Source organism: Paroedura picta, chromosome 6, assembly GCF_049243985.1.
Source record: "Paroedura picta isolate Pp20150507F chromosome 6, Ppicta_v3.0, whole genome shotgun sequence".
NCBI classification, from domain to species: Eukaryota; Metazoa; Chordata; class Lepidosauria; order Squamata; family Gekkonidae; genus Paroedura; species Paroedura picta.
The window spans coordinates 3032853-3058109 of record NC_135374.1 but is presented as its reverse complement, the minus strand read 5'-3'; the positions used below and the strand labels follow the sequence as shown (position 1 = coordinate 3058109).

At 48.4% G+C, this 25257-nt stretch overlaps 1 protein-coding gene across 2 annotated transcripts in view; it reads left to right on the top strand.

Annotated features, from left to right (window-relative positions):
* The window catches only part of CHRDL2 (chordin like 2), a 35926-nt gene continuing 10669 nt past the window's right edge, over positions 1-25257 (top strand). The window contains exons 1-8 of one of the 2 annotated variants that reach the window (XM_077341172.1): positions 1-247; positions 14339-14451; positions 16078-16171; positions 17486-17625; positions 18246-18339; positions 20476-20522; positions 22335-22485; positions 24760-24954. In XM_077341172.1, coding sequence (XP_077197287.1) covers positions 211-247; positions 14339-14451; positions 16078-16171; positions 17486-17625; positions 18246-18339; positions 20476-20522; positions 22335-22485; positions 24760-24954 — 871 coding nt within the window. In that variant the 5' untranslated portion in view covers positions 1-210. Of the gene's footprint in view, positions 248-3361; positions 3700-14338; positions 14452-16077; positions 16172-17485; positions 17626-18245; positions 18340-20475; positions 20523-22334; positions 22486-24759; positions 24955-25257 lie in introns of those variants that run through there. The other variant, XM_077341171.1, reaches the window with a different exon arrangement.

The window sequence follows — 25257 nt, the reverse complement described above, 5'->3', positions numbered from 1 at the left end:
TAAAAATGGCTAACATCCTGGAGCAATGAATAGGCGGACAAGCGTGCAGGCAATGCCAGAAAAAAAAAGAATAGTGGACATCGCAGGACCTTTAAAACATGGAGAAAGGGGATTGGCTGCCTGGCTTGATTGACTGGCGGAAGAAAGTCATGTATAAAACATTTTGTTATTTTTCACCATTTCCAGCAGCAGTTGTGGAGGGTGAGAAGCATGAAAAGGTGGAAGACTAGAGCCAGACAGCAAAAAGGTGAGGAGGGGCTGGGAACCGAGATAATATTTAGCGCTATGCCATTCAGCTGGCATCACGTTATTTTTACCTACGTGCAGAAATGCTCTCATTATTTCCCCTCCAGAACAGCAGATGCAGGTGACCAAAATCGGTATCTCGATTTTCACTAAACCCCTTAAAGGCGATTACTGTTGGCAGAATTTAAATTTGCAAAGAGGACCAAAGCACCAGGATGCTTAAAAGAATCATAAACACTCAAAGCAAGCGACAATGAGAAGCAAGCTAAAATGCATGCACTAAAACATCAAAACGACAAATATAATATAAGGCAGGAAGGAAAGATCGCTGAGGCAAAGCCAGACAAAACCAAAATGTCTTCATCCATTGGTGGAAAGAGGAAACAGAAAGGGACAGGGCAGAGCTCTCTGGCACCAGCGTTTTGGTGCCGCAACCAAGAAAGCCCTCTCTAGGGTGGCCTACGCTCAGAAGGCAGAGACACCCAGTGGCAGGGTCACCGAAGATGACCAAGATTTTAGAATATGCAAGAGCTGTTGTGTACATAATTGAATAGAATGTGAAGAGTGTCCTACAGGGGGAATTCAGAGGACATGTGTACTTAGCATAGTTAGATTAGGAATTTGGGATCTTTCAGATACTCTCCTCCACTATCCTGATTGCCTCATTGGAGACTCCTTACTCCTTTGAGCACATTTCCTCTCTGCTTTCCTCCAGAATGAATGAATGAATGAATGAAGCCAACAGAACAGTTAGACAGTTAGTTAGGACTCTCTCTCCTCTCTTTCTATACAAAGTTGTTTCTCTTGACAATAAAACTGTTTTATTCTTTTAAGCAGTCTGGTGCTTTGCCTTTCTCTTGTGTATTTAAACTGCCAATACATTGTGGTTAGATGGATTCATAAGGCAGTAGGCAGTCTTTCAGGCTTGCTGGCTTGTGTTCTGCTCTTCCCACAGCCTGGTAGGACCAGGAGGTTTTTAATATAAGAGTTTTTTCAGAGTTGCCTTGGCCAGGATGGCTCAGGTTAGCTTGGTGTAGTGGTTAAGGTGAACAGCTTCTAATCTGGAGAGCCAGGTTTGATTCCCCATTCCTCCACATGCAGCCAACTGGGTGATCTTGGGCTAGTCACAACTCTGATAAAGCTGTTCTCACAGAGAAGAGGTGGCTTTTATACCCCACTTTTTACTACTTGAAGGAGTCTCAAAATAGCTTATAATCACTATCCCTTTCTCACAACAGGTAGGTAGGGCTTAGAGAGCTCTGAGAAAACTGCTTTGTGGGAACAGCTTCAAGAGGACTGTGACTAGCCCAAGGTCACCCAGATGGCTGTAGGTGGAGGAGATTAGAAGCTGCCTCTCTCAACCACTATACCAGGCTGACTCTCCAGTTTCTCTTGGAGCTCTCTCAGCTTCACCTCCCTCACGGGGTGTCTGTTGAGGGGAGAGGAAAGGGAAGTGATTATGAGCTGCTTGGAGACTCCTTCAGGCAGTGAAATGTGGGGTATAAAAACCAATTCCACCTCTTCCTCCTGATCTCATTGCAAAACCACCTTGCCTTGAAAACCCCATGAGGAATTGCCAAAAGTCCTGTGTCGCTTGACAGCACTCACCACCACCAGTTCAAGGGCTGGGGAATCCACAGCTGGCATCCGCTTGCAGATTCCGCCCTTCCTCTGCAACTCCCCCCCCCATTCCCCTGGGCTAGTTCAAGGGAGTTTGCTGTTCCACACCACCGTCTCTCCCAAGCCACTGAAGCAAAGCTTGAACCAGCGGCATCGGCTTAGAAGACAACGTCCACCACGTCTCACGTCACTGATGGCCACCCAGTCTTCTGCGATGCACAAATTTCCACCTCATTATGGTGCCCCAAGCAGTGGCTCGTGAACCAGCCTGGCCTGCCTCCAAGTGACACATGTGCAAGTTGAGCCTTTTGTACAATTGTCTACGGATGTGCACTAAGGCAGGACAGAGCAAATGAATCTCAATGCAATTGTAAGCATTATCACATCAATATCGTTTCGCATTTTCGTTGTAATGCTTCATCCAGTCATTTTCCAGTGCATTTGTGCTGATCTGACACCCCTACACTTTTTGCCTTCCACTGAGGCCAGTTTGGTGCATCCCCTGGAGCGGTTGCATTCAAATCCGTAAACATGTCACAGATCCGCACTGAGGCAGGAGAGTGCAAATTAATCTCAATGCAACGGAGATTCAGTGCAAGGGAAGGATCACTGGGGTGGTTGATAAATGATCTAAATTAACACTGGTGTCTCATTTAGTGGGTGCTTATATTTAGAAAAGGAAGGAAGGATGTGTAGAAGAAAAGAAGGAAGGGGAAAAAGAGAAAGAAAAATATGGAAGGAAGTGGAAGAAAAGAAAGAAGAGAGAAAAAGGGAAGGAAGGAAGGAAGGAAGGAAGGAAGGAAGGAAGGAAGGAAGGAGAAGGTGAAGGAGTTGGCTTTTATACCCTGCTTCTTACTACTCGAAGGAGTCTTAAAGCAGCTTACATTCACCTTCCTTTCTGCTACACACAACAGACACCCTGTGAGGTAGGTGGGGCTGAGAGAGCTCTGAGAGAACTGCTCTGTGGGAACAGCTCTAACAGGACTGTAATGAGCCATAGGTCACCCACTGGGCTGCATGTGGAGGAGAAACTGGGAATCAAACCCAGCTGCCATTCTAAACCAATACACCAAGAAGGAAGAAAGAAAAAAGAGAGGTCAAAAAGAAGCAGAAGAAAAGAAGAAAAAGGAAAGATGAATAAAAAAGCAAGCAAGAAAGGAAGGGTATTGAAGAATAGAAGGAAGAGAGAAAAAGAATATATGAAAAATAAATTCAGGAAGTAGAAGAAAAGATGAAAATGCACCAAGAGAGGAAATGGAAGAAACCTAGGAAGAGTTGAGGAAAGAAGAAGGAAAAAAAGAGGGAATTGAGAAAATGAAATGAGAAAAAAAGCAAAATAGGAAGGAAGAAAAGAAAAGATGAAAAAGAACGAGAGTGGGGGGGGGAGAAGTAAAAGAGGAGAAGAGAAAAGAGAGAAAAGGGTTAAAGTGTTTCCGCCTTTGGCCCCTCCTGCTTCTTTGATTAAGAAACCTTAAGGGTGGGGGAAAGATGATAAAAGGCCGCTGTTCAGCTATCCCAATCCAATTCTTGCTTTCCCCCAAGGAGGCGTCTTTGAAGAAGGCTGGCATCAGAGGCAGCTTGGGCTCAGGTGTCCCGAGAGCATCTCTTTGCCACTCCCCAGTAGTGTCCCTGCAGGCGGCCTCTGCTACTACTCTGCCCTTTGGAAAGTCTCCGGAGAGAAAGCGCCTGCTGGAGTCCCTCCTTCTCCCCCATCCGCCCCTCTCGCTGGCTACCCCACCTGGAACAGAAGGATGACTGCAGAGGTCAGAGAGATTCTTTTGGGACTGGGATTCTTCCTCCTTTCTTGGACACTGAAAACAGAGGCGGCAGCCAGTAAGTAACTAGAAGAGGAGAAAAGTGATGGGGAAGGAAGGCAAAAGGACGCAGCCCCTTGGCTGGGTGGTGGAGAGAGGGTTCGATGTCCCCCCTTGCATTGCAGGAAGCCTTGTTCAATTGCACCTAGCAGAAATGGAAACTTGGGAACTATTTTTCTATTGTGTGGACAAGCCGGTTAAGAAGAGTTGGTTTTTATACTCTGCTTTGCACTACCCAAAGGAGTCTCAAAGCGGCTTCCAATCACATTCCCTTCCTCTCCTCACAACAGACACCTTGTGAGGGAGGTGAGGCTGAGAGAACTCTGATAGAACTACTCTGTGGGAACAGCTCTAATAGGACTATGACTAGCTCAAGGTCACCCAGATGGCTGCATGTGGAGGAGTGGGGAATCCAACCTGGCTGGCCAGATTAGAAGCTGCTGCTCTTAACCATGGCACCACGCTGGCTCTCTAAGAATTCATATCATCTCATAACAGGGAGCGTCTTAGTAATCATGGGTGGATTTGATGCAGGTGGGAGCCTTTGCAGGTGAGTGCAGGTGGCTGTCGCAGTAAGAGGGCAGGTAAACGGGGGTGAGAGCCTGCTCTTTTTCATCTCCCCCCCCTCCCCTGTTGGGGGGCAGGGCCATGGGGCAAATGCCCTTGTTGCTCATTGGCTGAGATCGCCCTTGTTTCCTGGGCAGTGTGGGAGATGGAAGTCGTTTGCTTGGGTGACCAAGTACTTTCAGTCTTCTCTACAGCAGCTGGTTTATAAAGTGGGTGATTATCATGAATATGCCTGTCAGTGAATCAGATCTCGATATCAGTCAGTATCGTCTCCTAGGACTGGCAGCAGCTCTCCAGGGTCTCAGATCTTGGAGATTGAACCTGGGACCTTCTGCAGGCCAAGCAGAGGCTCTGCCACTGAGCCAGGGTCTCAGGCCAAGGTCTTTCCCATCCCCTCCTGCCTGGTCCTTTTAACTGGCGATCTTGGGAATTGAACCTGGGACCTTCTGCAGGCCAAGCAGAGGCTCTGCCACTGAGCCAGGGTCTCAGGCCAAGGTCTTTCCCATCCCCTCCTGCCTGGTCCTTTTAACTGGCGATCTTGGGAATTGAACCTGGGACCTTCTGCAGGCCAAGCAGAGGCTCTGCCACTGAGCCAGGGTCTCAGGTCAAGGTCTTTCCCACCCCCTCCTGCCTGGTCCTTTGAGCTGGAGATGCTGCCAATGATTGAACCAGGAGGCCCTTCTGCAGGCCAAGCAGAGGCCCGTCTTCTAAGCCACAGCCTCTCTCCAAAGTCTGATGCTGTTGAGCGGAGGGAAAGAACTGGTTTGTTTTCTGCATGCCAAAATTAAGTGGGGCCTATAATTCCTAATAACACCGTTCTTGTTTGCAACCCCCAGGCCAAAGGGAATCCTATTGACCTGCCCAAAGCCAGCCAACGTCTCCTAGGACCAAAGGCCAAATTTGAGGTGAAAATTTCAGGGGCAAAACCCAGAGAGACGACTCACAGTGTCACTCTAAGGAAAGGTTGCCAACCTCCAGGCGGGACCTGGACACCCCCCTCAAAAATTGCCAAGGGGGCAAGGACTGTGCTCATTTTGAGACTGTTTGTTATTTAATTGTGGATCTCCCCATTGGGGTGACTGATAGGATTCTCCTTTCCTTCCCTTTTCCCTCACAACAACCCTGTGGGGTAGTTTAGGCTGATAGGGTGTGATTGGCTCAAGGTTACCCAGTGAGTTTTGTGGTGGAGTGGGGATTTGAACTTGGGCCTGACTGATGCTAGTGTGGTGCTCTGACAACTACATCACAAGGGCTTTCCATTCCATTGTGATACACATGAAACTCACTTGGTTAACACACAAGAAACTACCAAGGTCTTAGGTGGAGGTCTTTCCCACAACTTCCTGCCTGGCCCTTTTATCTGGAGATGCTGGGGATTGAACCAGGGACCTTTGGCATACCAAACAAGATTTTAAAATATGAATTCCTGCTCATATGTTAGCTTCCCATGGTTTACTATGTACCTCCCCAGCCACCTCCTCTGGGGGCACATTGCCCTTCCAGCAAATCAATCAATCAATCAACCAATCAATCAATAGGGCGGTCTACCTTCTTGTTGTTGGTAGAGTTTAATGATGCTTTAGGATGCTTAGGGCTGATCCTGCATTGAGCAGGGGGTGGGACTAGATGGCCTCTATGGGACCCTTCCAACTCTATGATTTTATGATTCTATGCAAAGGGTTGCTATGCAGAAGAAGGCAACAACAAACAGCTTCTTCTTTTGCCTTGAAAACACTCCAGGTTTGTCATAAATCAGCTGCAATTTGACAGCACTTTCCACTGTCCCCACCCTGTATCTTGTACTGTCTCCCGATTAATCTCTTCCAGACTCCCGTGAACTCACCTGGATTCCTGGTACCCCGGATGAGATTCCTCCATCTTGCTGCCTCCCAATATTCATTTGTTCATTTGTTCGTTCTTCATTCATTCAGTCATTCACAGTCTGCCTTCCTCATTGAATCTCAGGGGAAATTAAGCCCTCCAGATCAGTGGCATGAGTCATCAGATAGGCCAGGGGTAGTCAAACTGCGGCCCTCCAGATGTCCATGGACTACAATTCCCAGCAGCCCCTGCCAGCATTCGCTGGCAGGGGCTTCTGGGAATTGTAGTCCATGGACATCTGGAGGGCCGCAGTTTGACTACCCCTGAGATAGGCAGTGCACTAGGTTTAGGATGGCAAAAACCTGAATCAAGCATAGAATATTAGGCGTGCACCTCATTGGATACAGTGAAGGAAAACAGCATGGCAGTATACAATGTAGGAAAATCCAATGGCATTGGTAGAAAATAATGCCCACACACAGCAAGACATTGATTAAATTTTTATACAGCCCTCCCAAGGCATCTGCTGTCCAAAGATGCCGTTTTCTCCAGGGGAGCTGATTCCTGGAGATTTGTTGGATTTACAGGGAGATCTCCAGGCCACACCAGGAGGCTGGCTGCCCTGATGGGAGGTGATGGGTATGATCTCCAGGACCTATGCCACCCCCGGCAACGTCTGAGCCAAACCCTAACACTTCTACAACTAAGTTAGGGCCAGGCCGATGTAGGCACAGGATGCACTGCCCGATGAGCCTTGCATGGGTATCAAATCTGTCCTTGCCTGCCTCTGCACAGCAACCCTTGGTGGTCTCCCATCCAGGTCCTAACCGAGGCTGACCCTGCTTAGCTTCTGAGATCCGATGAAATCAGGCTAGCCTAGGTCAGGGCAAAAGTTATACAGAGACTTGCCTTTGCAGAGCCACTCTAAACTTCTTGGTGGTCCCCCATCCAGGTCCTAACAGGGCTTGACCCTGCCTAGCTTCTGAGATCTGCTGAGATCAGGCCATCTAGGTCAGGGCAAAACCTACACTGGATGAACCTCAGGGATGTGGGTGGATGAAGTCCATCAAACATGCCCCAGCCCCTACCTTATTACAATCCAGCCTTGGCTGCAACAAGGAGAGCTCCAAGCTGGATGACTCAGGCAGGCAGGATCCCATCAGATCTCAGAAGCAAAGCCCTGACTAGTATTTGGGTGGGAGACCTCCAAGGATTTGGGCGGTAGTTCCTCCAAGGAGCACTAGGGGGTGTCATGATGCGGAGTCAGGCCGGGGCAAACCACCTCCTCGCGTCTCTTGCCTGGATGCCAGACAATCTCCGGTTCTCCTGGCGACGCGACACACAGCCCACGCGATAAATAACAAATAACGCACCCGAGACGGTCCTCCCCTCTGCTTGCCCTACTTACTTATTGGCAGGCAGCTTCGCGTTCCGATCTGGCGCTTCTTCAGTTTGCGTTGTACGGCCAGGGAACATGAGCTCTGCCAGGCGCTAGAGCACATGCTAATGTGCAAGTTCTGTGCAAACTTGTTCCCCTGGCACACAGCATCCCTCGCTTGATAGATCCATCCTTGAGGAATCCGGGGCTTTGGGGCAGGTGGCTGATGCAACCTTGAATGCCAGACAGCAAGGAGGAACTGAGGGCTAGACTCATGCTGAACCTGCCTTTAGTGTCAACTACACTGAAACAGGAGCCCTGGGAATTGCACTCCTAGAGGAGATTCTAAGGTAAAGAAGATTTCAGGGCAGTGATACCTTGAAAACAACAAATAGAATCATATTGTTGGAAGGGACCATCTCTAGGCCATCCAGTCCCACCCCCTGCTCATGGCAGGATCAGCCTCAAGCATCCAGGAGAAGGATCTGTCCGGCCGCTGCTTGAAGACGGCCAGTGAGGGGAGCTCCCCACCTCCTGAGGCAGCCCCTTCCACTGCTGAACTGGACTCCTAGAATCCTAGAGTAGAAAGGGGCCATAGAGGCCATCTAGTCCCACCCCCTGCTCAATGCTGGATCAGCCCTAAGCATCCTAAAGCATCCAAGAAAAGTGTGTATCCAACCTTTGCTTGAAGACGGCCAGTGAGGGGGAGCTCCCCACCTCCTCAGGCTGCCCCTTCCACGGCTGAACTGGACTCCTAGAATCCTAGAGTGGGAAGGGGCCATGCAGGCCATCTAGTCCCACCCCCTGCTCAGGGCAGGATCAGCCTAGAGCATCCAGGAGAAGGATCTGTCCATCCACTGCTTGGAGACTGCCAGTGAGCGGGAGATCCCCACCTCCTTAGGCAGCCCCTTCCACTGCTGAACTAGACTCCTAGAATCCTAGAGTGGGAAGGGGCCATGAAGGCCATCTAGTCCCACCCCCTGCTCAGTGCAGGATCAGCCTCAAGCATCCAGGAGAAGGATCTGTCCATCCACTGCTTGGAGACTGCCAGTGAGCGGGAGATCCCCACCTCCTTAGGCAGCCCCTTCCACTGCTGAACTAGACTCCTAGAATCCTAGAGTGGGAAGGGGCCATGCAGGCCATCTAGTCCCACCCCCTGCTCAGTGCAGGATCAGCCTCAAGCATCCAGGAGAAGGATCTGTCCATCCACTGCTTGGAGACTGCCAGTGAGCGGGAGATCCCCACCTCCTTAGGCAGTCCATTCCATGGCTGAACTAGACTCCTAGAATCCCAGAGTGGGAAGGGGCCATCCAGGCCATCTAGTCTCACCCCCCTGCTCATTGCAGGATCAGCCTTAAGCATTCAGGATAAATCTCTATCCAGCCACTGCTTGAAGACCACCAGTGAGGGGGAGCTCACCATCTCCTGAGGCAGCCCATTCCATGGCTGAACTAGACTCACAAAATCCTAGAGTGGGAAGGAGATAATCCAAGCCATCAAACACTTGGTGGAGCAGCAGGAACTGAGAGCTGTGATTTCTAAGACTCAGCATGGGTTTCGCAAGAACAAGTCATGTCAGACCAACCTTATTTCTTTTTTCGAGAAAGTGACTACCTTGCTGGATCAGGGGAATGCCGTGGATATAGTTTATCTGGATTTCAGTAAAGCTTTTGATAAGGTTCCACATGATATTCTTGTTGGTAAAATGCAGTATGGATCCTAATTCTGTCAGGTGGATCGATAACTGGTTGACAGATCGTACCGAGAGGGTACTTGTTAATGGTCCAACATCCTCTTGGATGTGGCGGAGTGCAGAATAGAACATGGCTCGCCACATTAGAAGTCTGCACTCCTAACCACCACACCAAACTGGCTTACAAGTGATGGGCTTTCTAGATCATGGAAACTCAGATGTTGTGGTTTACTGGATTGCAGTACGGCTTTTGGCAAGGTTCCCCATGATGTTCTGGTGGATAAACTGGAGGGCTGCAGACTAGAGTACCGCACCCAAAGAGTGGTTGTCAATGGTATTCCATCAGATTGGAGAGGGATGAGCAATGGGGTGCCCGAGGGCTCGGTCCTGGGCCTGGTACTTTACAACAGGGGTAGTCAACCTGTGGTCCTCCAGATGTTCATGGACTACAATTCCCATGAAATGCTGGCAGGGGCTCATGGGAATTGTAGTCCATGGACATCTGGAGGACCACAGGTTGACTACCCCTGCTTTACAACATTTTTACCAATGATCTGGAACTGGATGAGGGGGCTGGAGGGACTCCTCATTCAATTTGCAGATGACACCAAACTGGGAGGAGTATAGAGAGTTCAGCAAGATCTGAACATGCTGGAAAAGTGGGCCAATGAGAACAGGATGCAGTTCAATGAGGAGAAGTGTTCTACGTCTGGGTCACAAAATGAGAAGCAGGCAGACTGGATGGGGGAGACGCTTCTGGGGACAGATCTTGCGGGACTGGTGGACTCTAGGCTAAATAGGAGCAGAGAGGCTATATCAAGGGAGGCTTTGCCTCAAAATTGCTAGAGGTCTGAGTCCTGCTGTGTATTGCATTGGTCAGAGCCCAGCTGGGGTCCTGGGTGCAGTTCTGGAGGCCTCAGTTCAAAAAGGACGTGGGCAAAAAGGGGAGAGTGCAAAGGAAGAGCGACAAGGTGGATCCAGGGCCTGGAGACCAAGCCCTGTAAGAAGAGGCGGAGGGACTTGGGAATGTCCAGCCTGGAGAAGAGGAGGTTGAGCGGGAACAGAATGGCTCTCTTTAAGTACTTGAAAGGTTGTCACTTGGAGGAGGGCAGGGAAAGGTTCCTGTTTGCAGCTAGAGGAGAGGACCTGCAGGAATGGCTTTAAATTATGTGGAGAATGGAACTGGCTACTTATCATGGATGCTTTTAGGCTGGCCGTGCCTTGAGCAAAGGCTTGGACTAGATGACCTGCAGAGCCCCTTCCAGCTCTAGGATTCTATGATGTTCTTCCCTAGATTCTAACAGGCAGCTTCAGAGCACGTCTGATGCATAACAGTTAAAGTATCAGACTAAGGTCTGAAAGATCCTGGTTCAAATCTTCCCATGGCTGTGAAGTTTGCTGACTGACCTTGTGCTTGTCGTTTCGTCTCACCCTACCCTACCCCACAGGGCTGTTGTGGGATGACAGAACCATGTATGCCATTTCTAACGTGGTCCAGTCACAGTCCTGGTAGAGCTCTTATTGCAGAGGAGTTCTCTTGGAGCTCTTTCAGCCCCACCTACCTCATAGGGTGGCAGTTGTGAGGAAAGGCAGGGAAGGCAATTGTAAACTGCTTTGAGACTTTCTTCTTCTTCTTCTTTTCTTCTTCTTCTTCTGACAGGAGTGGCCAAACTGTGGCTCTCCAGATGTCCATGGACCACAATCACCATGAGCCTCTGCCATCATGGCCAATTTGACAGGGGGTCATGGTAATTGTAGTCCGTGGACATCTGGAGAGCCACAGTTTGGTCTCCCCTGCCCTCCAGGGTCACCGTGAGTTGACCTCACTTTCCTCAACTGGTTAAATCAGCAACGCTTTTGAGCATCCCTGTTCATCTGTGGAAAGGTGGGATAAAAATATAATAATAAACAAAAGAAACTTTAGAAACCTCCGTGTAAACCTGTTTGGTCCTCATGCAAATGGTTCAGTGTGACAGGAACAGACTGGGGCAACTGGTGCGACTCCGCTTGTCACAGCTGAACGCCGGAAGTGTGTCTGCCCTATTGATGGCGGATTTCTTGGCAGGAGGGAAAATGGCCCTTTTGAATATTTGGGGCGCCTTCTGCAAACTGCCAGCCCTCACAGGAGCGGCTTGTTCACACCTTGTTTACTTCTTATTCCTTGGGGCCGGCCGTGTGTAAAACAAGCGTACCTGCTTTCCTGGGACAGATGTTCAAGGGCAGGGCATGCCCGGAGAGGAAACAGGTGTTTTCCTGAAGATAAATAGAAGCCAAACGTCTCTCTCCAACTGCCGATGGGGAATCTCTCTCACTGATCCACCGCGCTCTTTCCAGAGAGGAAGGGAGGCGTGTGTCTTGGCAAGAGCAGGCTGGCTTCAGCTTTATATGGTCTCCGTTTCTCGCCAAAATCCTTGTCATGCGCCACCAAGGCCTTTTCACTTACAAAACAGAGGCCTTTTCTCCACCAGTATTTTCTGATAGGTTCACCGGGTATTTCTTCTCCCTCCCCCTTCTGCATCCCACCCTGCTTTCCAAGTGGATGTCCTTTGGTATTTTGTTGTTGTTCTGGCTTCAGCACACATTCCGTGCACGGTTTCCTCGTTTTTTTAAAGAGTGATTATACAGCGATTATACTCGCATTATATCTGAATCTGCTCAAACTATCGAACTATAGCCCTGATCTCCCATGCAAGTAAAATCTTATTGAAGATCATTCAGAACCGTCCCAAATCAACCATTTTATGCTCAGCTATCAGATGTCCAGGCTGGTTTTCGACATGGTCGTGGCACCTGGGACCACACTGCAAATTTGCGGTGGATTCTTGAAAAAACACATGAATATCAAAAGGCCATCTCTCTATGCTTTATTGATCATTCTAAAGCGTTTGACTGTGTTGATCACAAGAAGCTATGGGATGCCTTACGTGAATTGGGAATGTCGTCCCACTTAACCCATTTCATCAGTTCATTGGACACCAACCAGGAGGCCACAGTACGAACAATATATGGAGACACTGATTGGTTCAAGGTCAGCCAAGGAGTGAGACAAGGGTGTATCTTATCACCCTTTCTTTTTAATCTTTATGCAGAGGTAATTATGCGGGAGCTTAATCTGGAAGAATCTACAATCGGAGTCAAAATTGGAGGTCGTAACAACAATAATCTCCGCTATGCAGATGATACAACACTCCTTGCTGAATCGGAATGTGATCTGAAGACCCTGACAAAGAGACTAAAAGAAGAAGTGAAAAGATGGAACTATACCTAAATATCAAAAAGACCAAGATCATGACAACTACTGGCAGTAGGACCAAAGTCACGATTGACAATGAGAACATTGAATGTATTGATTTCATCTTTCTTGGCTCTATGATCAATCAAAGTGGTCGATGCAGCTGTGAAATCAAACGGCGAATAGCACTGGGTCAGAACGCAATGTTAGGCATGAACCAAATATGGAAGAGCTAGGATATCAGCCTTAATACAAAGTGCCAGATAGTCAACGCTGTTGTCTTTCCCATAACAACCCATGGATGCGAAAGCTGGGCCCTGAAGAAGGAAGACAGGAGGGGAATAGATGCTTTCGAATGATGGTGCTGGAGACGAATGCTGCGAATACTATGGGCAGCCAAAGTTACCAACAAGATAATTTTAGAGAGGTGCAAACCGATGTCATTAGAAGGGAACATATTATGGCTAAAGCTCATTTACTTTGGACACATTTGGGGCAATTTAAATTTTCCCTCTGCAGCAAGCAGGATTGATCCAGAGTGACCCTAACTTTCTCCCGTGATATCCTGGAGTGGATATAACCCTCGATATTTGAAAAATCGGCATGAGTAAAGGTGCAGCTCTCTGCTGGTTCCGAACTAACTTGCCTCGAGCCTTCAATGCTGTAGGAAAGCCCCGATTGGCCAGGGCATCAGTTCAAAGGCTTCCTTGTTCTCAGGTTGCAAGGCTTCCCTTAAAGGGAAGCCCTAACTTCTCTCAGCAGAAGCTCCAGAAGCCCTATTTCTTTCAGCAGAGATTTGCCTCTTGGATTTATTCTCCCTCCTCTGCTGTCTCCAATCATCTCCCCCACCCTTCTGGCTCCCCCCCCCTTCTGAGCTTCCCTAATCACGTGCAGAACACTTTTCTATTTCAATGCGGGGGGGGGGGGGAATAGAAGAAGACCCAAGTTCAAATCGATCTGAATTCAGCAGGATCCACCACAGAATAAACAAAGTAAGTGCAGAATTAGCCCTGGTTCTCTAGGTTAGAGGCTGCTGCTCTTTAACCACTGCACCGAACTGGCTCATGCCTTGTTGGAAAAGTGAAAGATGGATCTAGCCCTGCATCCTTCACAAGAATCCCAAGGATTTGATGGCCTCTCAAAGCCGTCCCAATATCCAGCAGTGAATTTACGAGGAGGGGGGCGATACGCTCATATTTGCGCTGCATCCAGAAAGCGGGAGAAATTGAGCATCTAGTATTTGAATTATAACTATGTATCCAATGTGTATTATGTATTATTTATATTCTTGACCTCTGATCTTGGGGCATAATAATAATAAAATCGAAGAGCTGGTTTTCTGTACCCTGCTTTTAATATGCAAAGGGCAGTCATCTTTCCCTTCCTTTCCCCCAACAGACACCCTGTGAGGTAGGCGAGGCTGACAGAACTCTGAAAGAACTGTGCTTAGCCCAAGGTCCCCCAGTTGGCTGCATGTGCAGGACTGGGGAATCAGATCAAAGGCCACTGCTCTTCAACCACGACACCATGCTGGCTCTCAAAATCTGCCCATTCCGCACACCTTGGATAATGCACTTTCAATGCACTTTAGAAGCAGATTCTCCTGTTCCGCACAGGACATTCCAGCTGCAAAAGCACATTGGAAGTGCATTATCCATTGTGTGAATGGCCTTCAATTTGTTTTTCTCTCCTAGGTTTTAAACTGAGGGGTTTGTTTCTAATGACTTGCTTCTCATCGGATGCCAGTCTCGCAGGACTGCGAATTGATGCTCTAGGTTTTTAATGGCATGTTTGTTTTTGCTATAGTCTCTTACGTCTATTGACTTTTATGCTGTCTTTCAAATCATTTTTATCATGTTTTGCTTTTTTCTGATGCTCATTGAACAGGCCTTCGAATAGATGAGGCAGCATATCCATTTTTGGAACCCACCAATTGAGTAAATAACTCTCCTCTGTTTGATTTCCAGATCTGGGCACCGCCTGTCTGTTTAACGGGCAGAAGTACCACCCAGGAGACAGTTGGCACCCTTACCTGGAACCCCACGGGGTGATGTACTGCATCAAATGCACCTGTTTTGAGGTATGGCCCAAAGTCCTCTGCGAGGCGACTAACTAACTCTGACTCTGCATCTGGGATTGGGGAAGTTGCATGATGCATTCTAGTGCTATCCATTCTGAAGGTTGAATGAAAAGGACCACACATTCTGATAGAATTTCGTGACTGCTCCTGGACAGATGGAAACTCTGGAGCATCGCTTGCGGAAATGTTGGAGCCTTTTCCAGCAATAGGGATTGGCAAGTTACTCCTCTGCTCTGCAGTAATGTGGGGCTGTCAGCATCAGATCAGGCTAAGCATATCAGGAGAGCCCTGCTGGATCAGGCCAGGGTCCTGTCCCTCACAGTGGCCAGACAATTCCTCTGCAGAGCCAACAACAGAACACAGAGGCTGAGGCCACCCCCTGGTAAGACCCCAGCCCTGCTGGGTCAGACCAGGGAAGGTCCATCACAGAGTGGCCAACCAGTTTTTCTGGAGGACTAGCATGCATGCAACTTGGGGAAGTCTTGCTTCAATGTATGTGAAGACATAAGAACATTAGAAGAGCCCTGCTGGGTCAGACCAGGGAGGGTCCCTCCAGTCCAGCCTCCCATCTCATACAGGGGCCAGCCAGGTCCTCTGCAGGGCCAGCCACAGGGCAGAGAGGCCGAGGCCTTCCCCTGAGAAGACCCTCAGAAGAGCCCTGCTGGGTCAGGCCAGGGAGGGTCCCTCCAGTCCAGCCTCCCGTCTCCCCCAGGGGCCAGCCACAGGGCAGAGAGACCGAGGCCTTCCCCTGAGAAGACCCTCAGAAGAGCCCTGCTGGGTCAGGCCAGGGAGGGTCCCTCCAGTCCAGCCTCCCGTCTCACCCAGGGGCCAGCCAGTTCCTCTGCAGGGCCAGCCACAGGGCAGAGAGGCCGAGGCCTTCCCCTGAGAAGACCCTCAGAAGAGCCCTGCTGGGTCAGACCAGGGAGGGTCCCTCCAGTCCAGCCTCCCATCTCATACAGGGGCCAACCAGTTCCTCTCCAGGACCAGCCACAGGGCCGAGAGGCCTTCCCCTGAGAAGACCCTCAGAAGGGGTCCCTCCAGTCCAGCCTCCTGTCTCACACAGGGGCCAGCCAGTTTCCCCAGAGAGCCAACAACAGGTCAGAGAGGACAAGACCCTCCCTCCTGGCCTTGGGTGATTATAGCTGTAAGGTCATTATAAGATAGTTATCTTCATGGACCTTTGATATTAATAGACCCAAATTATATGGCTTAAAATATAAAGTATAAGGTATATAGAATATAAGGTATTGGGCTGAAGACTTTCCCTGAAAAAAACACCAATTTACTGAGGAAGTACAAAAACAAGGTTTTATACCAAGGAACTCGTTCTGAATAAAGCTTTTTGCCATTGCCAGCTTGGACATTTCTTTCTGTTTATTTATAAATTCATAAGGAGCCATAGAGTCAGCATGGCTGTCGGATGGCCATCCTGGCCTCTGCTTCCACTGACGAACCATTCTGTCAGGAACTTCTTCCTAATGAGACACTGCTATTGCTATTTATTAGATTGTTAAACCTCCCTATCGTATTTCCAGTAAACACGGGGATAAAGTCACCAGTCATCAGGTTCTGTTTGTGATGGGCCGAACTGAGTTTGACTCCGGGCTGTCCCTCTCAACCCCCTAGGATACCAATGTCAGCTGCTATCGGATTCAGTGTCCGGCACTTCCCTGCCCAAACCCCATCACGGACGCCCAGCAGTGCTGCGGCAGGTGCCCAGGTAAGTGGGTTTCAGAGCAGGTGACGGGAGGTACGTCTGCACCCTTCACTACCTTGGGCGGCTATTTTGACTCTGACACTCTTGGGTGGCTAATCTCCAGGTGAGACCAGGAGATCTCCTGTAATGACAACAATTCCCAAACTGCAGAGATCCATTCCTTGGGAGAAAAATGACTGCTCTGGAGGGTAGAATCATAGAAGCATAGAATCCTAGAGTGAAGGGAAGGGACCTCCAGGGTCATCTAGTCCAACCCCCTTCACAATGCAGGAACTCACAACTACCTGCCTACTCACAGTGACCCCAATTTCATGCCCAAATGATGCCACCCCAAAAAAAATCTCCAGAATCCAGCGTGGCCTGGAGGAGATTCATCTACCATCTCAAAATGACGATCAGCAATTCCCTGGGCATGCAAGGAAGGGCCACAAGAGACAAACCCTGGCCCAACCCTTCCTGCCCACCCACTCACGATCTGCCTCAGTTCACAGAATCAGCATTTCTTTCAGATGGCTCTCCAGCCTCTGCTTAAAAAATTCCAAAGGGGATCTCACCACCTCTCAAGGAAGCCCGCTCTACCTGTCAGGAACTTCTTTTGGATGGTTAGGTCCTTTTATTCTCATGTTTGTACTAATTTTATGATCAAACCTGCTCTGCAGGGAGAGGAGAGGTGGCTTAGAAATTTAATAAATAAGAGTAGTCAAAATAATAACTAATCTCTAGGTGACAGACGCAGTTCCCCCAGAGAAAAGGGACACTTGGGAAGGCATTATGCCCTTTCCTTCCCCATACCCTGCCCTCCTCAGGATCCACCTCCCAAACCTCTAGGAATTGCCTAAACCAATTTCTTACATTTCTAAATAAGCCCACCTGGCCTCAACCTGGGCCAGAGACTTCTCTACCCTGGCCGCCACCCGGTGGAACGAGCTCCTGGAGGAAATCAAGGCCTGCAAATGGGAACTCCTCTGCTAGGCATTTGGTTGAGACCAGGTAACAAGAAACATCTACAGGTCCCCTGTTCCCTCCCAGAAATCCACCCATACATTCTGTTATGGACCTGTTTTTATTGTTATACTCTGTTACCTCTGTTATAGTTAATATTATTGTGAGAAGCTGAGTTCCATGTACTGTTTTCTGCATTTTATGTAAATCGCCCTGAGCCTCGGGTAGGGCGGTATATAAATAGATAAATAGATAAATAGATAAATAAATTAAATTAAATTAAACCATGGGTTTTCCGGGGTGATTTGAGTGTGGGGAGGGTTTAGAAAGCATTCGAATCAGCCCCTTGCCCTGCTTCCTCCTCTTCCTCCGCAGAGCTCTACAGCCAGCCCGCGGATCCCATCGATTCTTCCTGTGAATACAACGGGGCGACGTACCAACACGGAGACATGTTTACAGCCAGCGAACTCTTCCCTTCCAAGCTGCCAAACCAATGCACACAATGCAGCTGCTCGGTAGGTGGCTCAGCGCAGTTCGGGGCTGGGGTTCCCGCTTGGAGTGACACACCTGAAGCTGCCTTAAATTGGTCAGTGTTGTCTATTTAAGAGTGGCAGCAGCTCTACAGAGTCTCAGGTCAAGGTCTTTCCCGTCCCCTCCCGCCTGGCCCTTTCAACTGGAGCTACCAGGGATTGAACCTGGGACCTTCTGCATGCCAAGAAGAAGGTCTGTCACTGAGCCCCAGCCTCTCTCCATGGTTCTCCAGGGTCTCAGGCCAAGATCTTTTCCATCCTCTCCTGCCTGGTCCACTTAACTGGAGATGAACGTGAGGATTTCTGCAGGCCAAGCAGAAGCTCTGCCTTTGAGCCACAGCCTCTCTCTACGGTTCTCCTGGGTCTCAGGTGGAGGGCTTTCCCATCACCTGCTGCCTTTTCCTTTTGGAGCTGAGGTGCAGGGACTGAACCTCGGGCCTTCTGTATGCCCAGCAGATGCTTTCCCACTGAGCCACAATCACTCTCTCTCATTATGAGGTCCTTTTGGTCATTGTGAGGCCCTTTTGGATGATCTGGAGAAAGAGAGTCACTCTACTTGTTTCTGATGCTCCGAATGATAACCGGGGTCTTCTGGTGTTTCTCAGGAAGGTCAGATCTACTGCGGTTTGGTGACCTGCCCGGAGGTGTTCTGTGACTCTCCCCAGACGATTCCCGATTCCTGCTGTCTGGCCTGCAGAGGTAAGAAGTCTCTTTCATTTCTCAAATGATAGGGATAGACCACACTGTAGTGGGTAGAGAGGCCAGCTCCAGGTTTGGAAATTCTGGAAGATTTTGGGTTGGAGTCTAAGGAGAGAGGGCTTTGGGAAGGGAAGGGACCTCTGTAGGATATAGCACACCCCTCAAAAGCACCCACTTTCCCCATACAGAGGCCTATTCCGCACAAGGACCAACGTTGCCAATTGGTTCCTGAAAGCGGAAACGCTATTTTTAAAAGTGCAATCTCGGCGTTACGCAAACCTGCCTTTGTAGTGGAATCCAGTAGTGTTTCAATCGTTTCCCACAGGTTTCCGGTCTCGCAAAAATCGCTAGAAAGGAAGTGATTTTTTCTGTGCTTTGTCCCGCCCCTGGCCATCAATCAAACGGACAGCCAATGGGCGGTTGTTATAATGCTCCCGAAAAGCCCCTTTCCCTTTAAGAACAGGGTTTTTTTAAAAAGAAAAACACACGTTGCAACGACTATGCCTTGATTCCTCCTAACTTTGAGACCCATCTAGCTGGCGTGTGAGCTGGCGATTCATCGTTGCCACGCTCCCCCGAGTGAAAAGAAAAATCCCCCACCTGCACGGGCGCGATTTTTGGCCAAAAATAAAGTGAACTTGCAAACGGGGCTGTGTTGTGCTTGGGAGAGCTTTAAAGCACTTAGGGGAGCTTTAAAGCACTTCTGTGGAGGGACTGTAGCCGGAGAAGCCTCGCTGGGTGAATGAAGGCTCGCCGGTTCGTTGCTTTCTGCTCACTCCGAGAAAAAAAAATGGCGATCGCTTTGCCGGAAGTTCGGAGGAGAGAGCCGGGGGGAGGGACTTGGCTGGAACCGCAACAATGGGAACGCACAGGTCTTTTTCGCTAGTGTTGCAGATTGTTTGCAAGAGTGTAGCGCTTTTCGAAGGGTGAATCTATTTTTCTGGATTTCCCTTTAAGTGCTACAACGAATCGCTTTTTGTGGGATTGTTTCAGGAGTGTAGCAGATTGTGCACGATGTCATGCGGAACTTCAAATTAGTAGCGTTTACAACTTGCAAGCCTTTTGCAACATTGAAGTTGTGCGGAATGGACCAGAGAATTGAACTTGTAGCAAAAATAAATTACTGCAAAGTTGTTACATAGAACGGGGGGAAGCAGATATTAAACAATGCACACGAGGAGTGTCAAGAGTGCAATGTATTAACAAATGTGCACTATCAATTAAATCCATACATATGGCCACATTAATCTTACGAAGGCCGTGCATCTCTGCACAATAGCAACCTGCTCCGACTTGATCAGCAAACAAAGAAAAAGGAAGTGAAAATAAGTTGTATCCAACTTACAAACTGTACAGCCTTCAAGTTCTTAGATGTAATGCAGTCTTGAAACTTTGAAGGCAAGAAGCCAAATGGGCGATGACAGACTTCCCAGGTATTCTAGCTCTTTTTCACAAGATGTCAAAGAAGCACAAAATAAGATGCATGTAGAAGAAGAAGATGAAGAAGAAGAAGAGCTGGATTTTAATACCCTGCTTTTCACTGCTCAAAGGAGTCTCAAAGCAGCTTACAAACACCCTTCCCTTCCTCTCCACAACAGAGACCCTTTGAGATAAGTGGGCCTGAGAGAACCCTGAAAGAACTGCTTTGTGAGAACAGCTCTAAGAGAACTGTTACTGGCCCCTTCTGGTTTATGTTTGCACATGACAGATATGAAGGCAATAGCTACAGAATAATTATAAACAAAAAAATTACATCTTTTTACTAGCAAATTGGTTGAATTTTTCTACTTTGGACCTTTCCTTCCACGGCAGAGTACTCAGGGGCCAACAAATAGCACCTAGAAAAGAATAATAGAGTTGGGAGGGGCCAAACAAGCCTCCTAGACCAACCTGCCATGAGATAAAATTCCTGCCTTGCATCCCCACTTCCCTCTTTGTGACATGCCTCCCAGCTTCTAACTGGGATATCAGGGCTCCGAAGTCTCCATTCCTGCTTGTATCTGATGAAGAGTTGGCACCCTAAGGTGCTCCTGGACTCAAATCGCGCTGCTCTCCTGCAGACCAACGGGTTTACCCACCCAAAGCTCTGTTCAGGGAGAATTGGTTCCCTCTTAATGCCTTCCTTTTCTTTTGCAGATAGTTCCTATGACAGTTTGACAGAAGAGGAGCCCCTGCAGTTGAACGTAGGTGTCATGGACGACAGCTGTGTTTTTTCTTATAATTCACTAAAAGTGTTTGGTCCCCAAACCTTGGTGCCTGCGCCTTGCTCACATGCTCATTGGCAATATTATATTAGAGAGAGCACCCAAAGCTGCCTTATACTCCTTTATGTTTATTGATTTATACCTCGCTTTTTCCCCCAGTCAGGATTCAAAGCAGCTTTTAGAACAGTTCTCTCCCACCTCCTCCATTTTCTCACAATAACCACTCTGTGGGGCAGGCCAGGCTGAGGGTTTGTGATGGGCTCCTGATCACTCAGTAAGCTTACGTGGTAAAAGGAGGGATTTGAACTCGGGTCTCCCAGGCTCCTAGTTGGCCACTCCATCCACTAGACCACACTGGCTCTCATTCTCACTCAGTGTTGGCTTGAAAAGCTGACAGTGGTTCTTCAGCAGAGGGAAGATCTTTCCCAAGGCCTGATGCCTGAGGACCTAATGATTCCTGAGGACCTCATGATTTCCTCATGTCATTTGCAGGTCAGCCAATCAGATGTATGCAGCAAGACTCAATTTTCAGGCCCATGGTTGGGGCGGGGTGTGTCCAATTCTCATGTATTTCCTTCCTTCCTTCCTTCCTTCCTTCCTTCCTTCCTTCCTTCCTTCCTTCCTTCCTTCCTTCCTTCCTTCCTTCCTTCCTTCCTTCCTTCCTTCCTTCCGTGCGAGGATTCCAGTCTTGCAGGAGTCCTCCAGAGCCTCTCAGCTGAGCATCAGGGGGAAATTTCCAAGCAAAAACAAGGGAGGCCAATTGAAGTCCCTGGTCTGATGATATTACTTCTGACATAACCTGGAAGTTATGTCATTATTTTCTGTGACATTCCAGCATTTTGTCATGTACTCTGTGATTACCACAATAAAACCAGAGTCCAGTGGCACCTTTAAGACCAACAAAGATTTATTCAAGGCGTGAGCTTTCGAGTGCAAGCACCCTTCATCAGACGAAGGGTGCTTGCACTTGAAAGCTTATGCCTTGAATAAATCTTTGTCGATCTTTGTCACACAGGGGCCAAAACCCAGCTGCCATCAGGGAGTCCTCCAAATGGGACCAGAACTCCTGAAGCCCTCCCACTATTGCCCCCCAAAGCACCAAGGAGACCAGAGCAGCACACTCCCAGTCAGATTGTCCCATCTATACCTTGGGGCTAAGAGCTCCTCATGGACCTCTGCTACAGATGTTTACCCAGCCCATTTGTTCCATCCCCTTAATCCTTTTAGCTGCCTTCTTTGCCACCTTTTCCAGTGCTATGACATCCCCAGCCTGGTGGAATGAGCTCCTGGAAGAGTTGAGGGCCCTGCCGGGACTGATTCAATTCCACAGGGCCTGTGAGATGGAGCTCTTCCGCCAGGCCTTTGATTGAGGCCAGGCTGACGTAAGATCTGTCCCTCCTTTGGGACTCTCTGTGACATCTTCCCTGGGAGATTTGGGCTTGGAACTTGGTTTTGTTTGCTGGGGTTGTGTATGGGACCAGAGCCAGGATCCCAGGGGTTTATAGAGTCTAGTTCTGTATCCAATGTGATTTTGTTGTATATTTTTATAGTTTTTAGCCACCACGAGATGGCAGGCCAGGAGCAGTAGCATACAAATATAACAAACAAACATATTATTATAGAATAATTGCACCTGGAAAAGAGAAGGTAGAAAAGAGCATAAGTGGGCATGCTTCTTGTGGACTTTCTGAAAGAAGCAGCATAGGCCCCAGCCTGCCCACCCGTTCATTTATCCTGACCTGGATGGTAGCGAATCTGCTGTCCTGACTAGTCTCTCCTTGTTACCTCCAGGGCCACTCACGGGAGCAGTGTGCAGGGGAGACGAGAAACGAAGCCGCTGATATGCCAACCGGCGCGTCGCTGGAGTTTGTCCCTAATAGCGGCAAACAGAGAGGGGGTGGCACGACAGTCAAAATCATCCTGAAAGAGAGACACAAGAGAGGTAAGGCCATTTCACATTAGGCAAACTCAGGTTCAAGAACCTGCTGGTCATACATCCCGGTTATGAACAGTAAGAAAATGGTCCTTGTTCCATAGAATCATAGAGTTGGAAGGGACCTCATGGGTCATCTAGTCCAACCCCCTGCACTATGCAGGATGTATCTGTTTGCACAATTACACTGCATTCCCATGTTACGGTGTTGTTTTTTTTGCAGCCCACACCCAACTCATCTGCCAATCCCTCAGGTTTTAAGACAGTTGAAAGTTGCTTTAGGATGCTTTGGGCTGATCCTGCGTTGAGCAGGGGGTGGGACTAGATGGCCTGTATGGCCCCTTCCAACTCTATGGTTCTGTGATTCTGTGAAAGTGGGGGGAAACTAGTATGATATTTTTGTATTGAGACTTATTACTTGGGTCTCTGCGGGCTTCCTGTGCCTGCCCATGAACCTGGCTAAATTGGTGATCTTTGATTGTGATCACTTCTTGATTGTTCTCACTTCTTGCATAGATGCCCCTGATGGTTCAGGTGCAAAATGTGAACAAGTCTTGATACTGGTCCTTCAAAGAATGCGTTCAAGCTGCACGTGCATGCAGGAGGAACACCCTGCGAGTAATTCTCTTCTTTTTAATACAAGCTGTTTTCTTTTACGACCAAACTATGGCTGGTGGATGCATGTCTCTATGATAAATTAAGAAAAGCTGGTTCTTGCACTGGGTAGCAGCAGTCACTAGTAGAATTTTGTGCTTCGGTGGCCAAAGTGCACAACCCTAGTAGTCACAAGTCACCAAACCCTGGTTCTGGCCTTAGTATGCAGGTACAAAAAGCTTGGTGCAGTTGTATGTCCTGGTTTTAACTTATAGTCGGGGGCTTATGATGCTCGCAGCTTCTGTTGTTTTGTTAACAGCCTTGAGTCAGAGACGAAGTGGCTATACATAATTTTAATCAGCAGACAGATAGATATAGGATACTGCAATTTTGCATTTTCCACTCTGGTTGTCAGCCATTTTGAAATCTGCTGGGAGGAGAAACACGGAATGGTTTTATTTATTTATATTTTATAATCCTCTTTTCTAAGGCAAGATTTAATGTGTTACCATTAGGGGTATTGTCGGTTAGGTTTGCAGGGATCCCATTTTCTAAGTGGCTTTGAGATTGTAAATCAGGGAGATTTAGACCCGCCTTTGCATTTTTATAAGAAGAAGAGTGGGTTTTTATACCCTGCTTTACACTTACCAGAAGGCATCTCAAAGCAGCTCGTAATCACCTTTCTCTCTCCACCGATACACACTCTGTGAGGCAAGTGAGGCTATTACTGCTCTGTGAGAACAGCTCTAACAAGACTGTGACCAGCCGAAGATCACCCAGATGGCTGCATCTGGAGGAGCAGGGAATCAAACCCGGAAGTAGCCATTCTTAACCACTACACCGCTGGCTTTTAATTGACCATCATAAATATAGTTTTGCCTTTTGGTACTGTCCATAGAGTTTTCTGGTACTGTCCATGCAAGCTTAAATGGTCTCTGGGGAATGGTAGAGGACAAGAAAGCCTGTAGGATCATTGTCCATGGGGTCATGATGGGTCGGACACGACTTCACACCTAACAACAACAACAAATTGCCCAAGGCAAGTGGATTACAGTCTACCTCCAAAAAATGGACTCCCGCTTCAATCTGGAGGTTGCAGCTAAACTGTTAGATATCATCAACACTCACGTGTCTCTCACAGAGGCATTGACATTCATTTACTTAAAACATTTATTCACCATCTTTCTCCCTTGCAGAACTCAGGACATGATACAATAGAAATAAAACAATCCTAAAACAACACAATAAAAACAATATGAATAAAACAGCTATCATAAAAGTACATAAAAGGTCACAGCAATGATAAATATGGGGGTGTTTATTTCAAATTAAATTTAAATTTTGAAGAAATGTAACAATTTTAAGTGTTTAAATTTCAAAATCATCAGTGTGAAGGCTTTCCTGTTCCCATTTGGTTCTCGTGGCCGTTTCTTGCCTGCCCAGGGAAATGCCGATTGCCATTTTGGGGTCGAGAGGTGAATTTCCTCCAGGCCAGCCTGGCCAGGGATTTTGGTTTTTTTTTTGGGGGGGGGCGAGTAGAATCATCTGGGCATGGAATTGGGGTTCACTGTAGATAGGCAGGTAGTTGTGAGTTTCCCGCATTCTGCAGGGGGTCGGACTAGACGACCCCGGAGGTCCCTTCCAACGCGATGATTCTGTGATTCCTAAGATCCGTTTCTCTTCCCCCAGCTTGTGCCTACAACGGCAAGACCTACTCGCACGGAGAAATGTGGCACCCCACTTTCCGTTACTTTATGCCTCTGCCTTGCATCCTGTGCACGTGTCAGGATGGCATCCAGGACTGCCAGAAAGTCGTGTGTCCCAGCGAGTACCCCTGCGAGGAACCTCGGCACGTAGAAGGGAAGTGCTGCAAAGTCTGCCCAGGTGAAGTAGCTCCTTCTTCTTCCGTCTGAGCGCTTTGCGTGGCGGCCATGGGGCGGCACAGCTGCCGTAGCGGGCAGGACTGACGCCGAGGGTCTAACCACCAGACACAGGGAGCTTCCGGCTCCGGTCGCCCCGGAAGACGGGCCAAACCCGGAGGGGATTTGTACAATACGTTTCTGAATATATAGAAAGTATCATATTGCGGGAAGTTACAATGCTGTTCAAGTTCCTTTATCCTATTGTATAGTAATTTTAATATGATTCCCTAAGGAGAAAGGCCCTTGCTCCTGTTTCTCTTTTCTT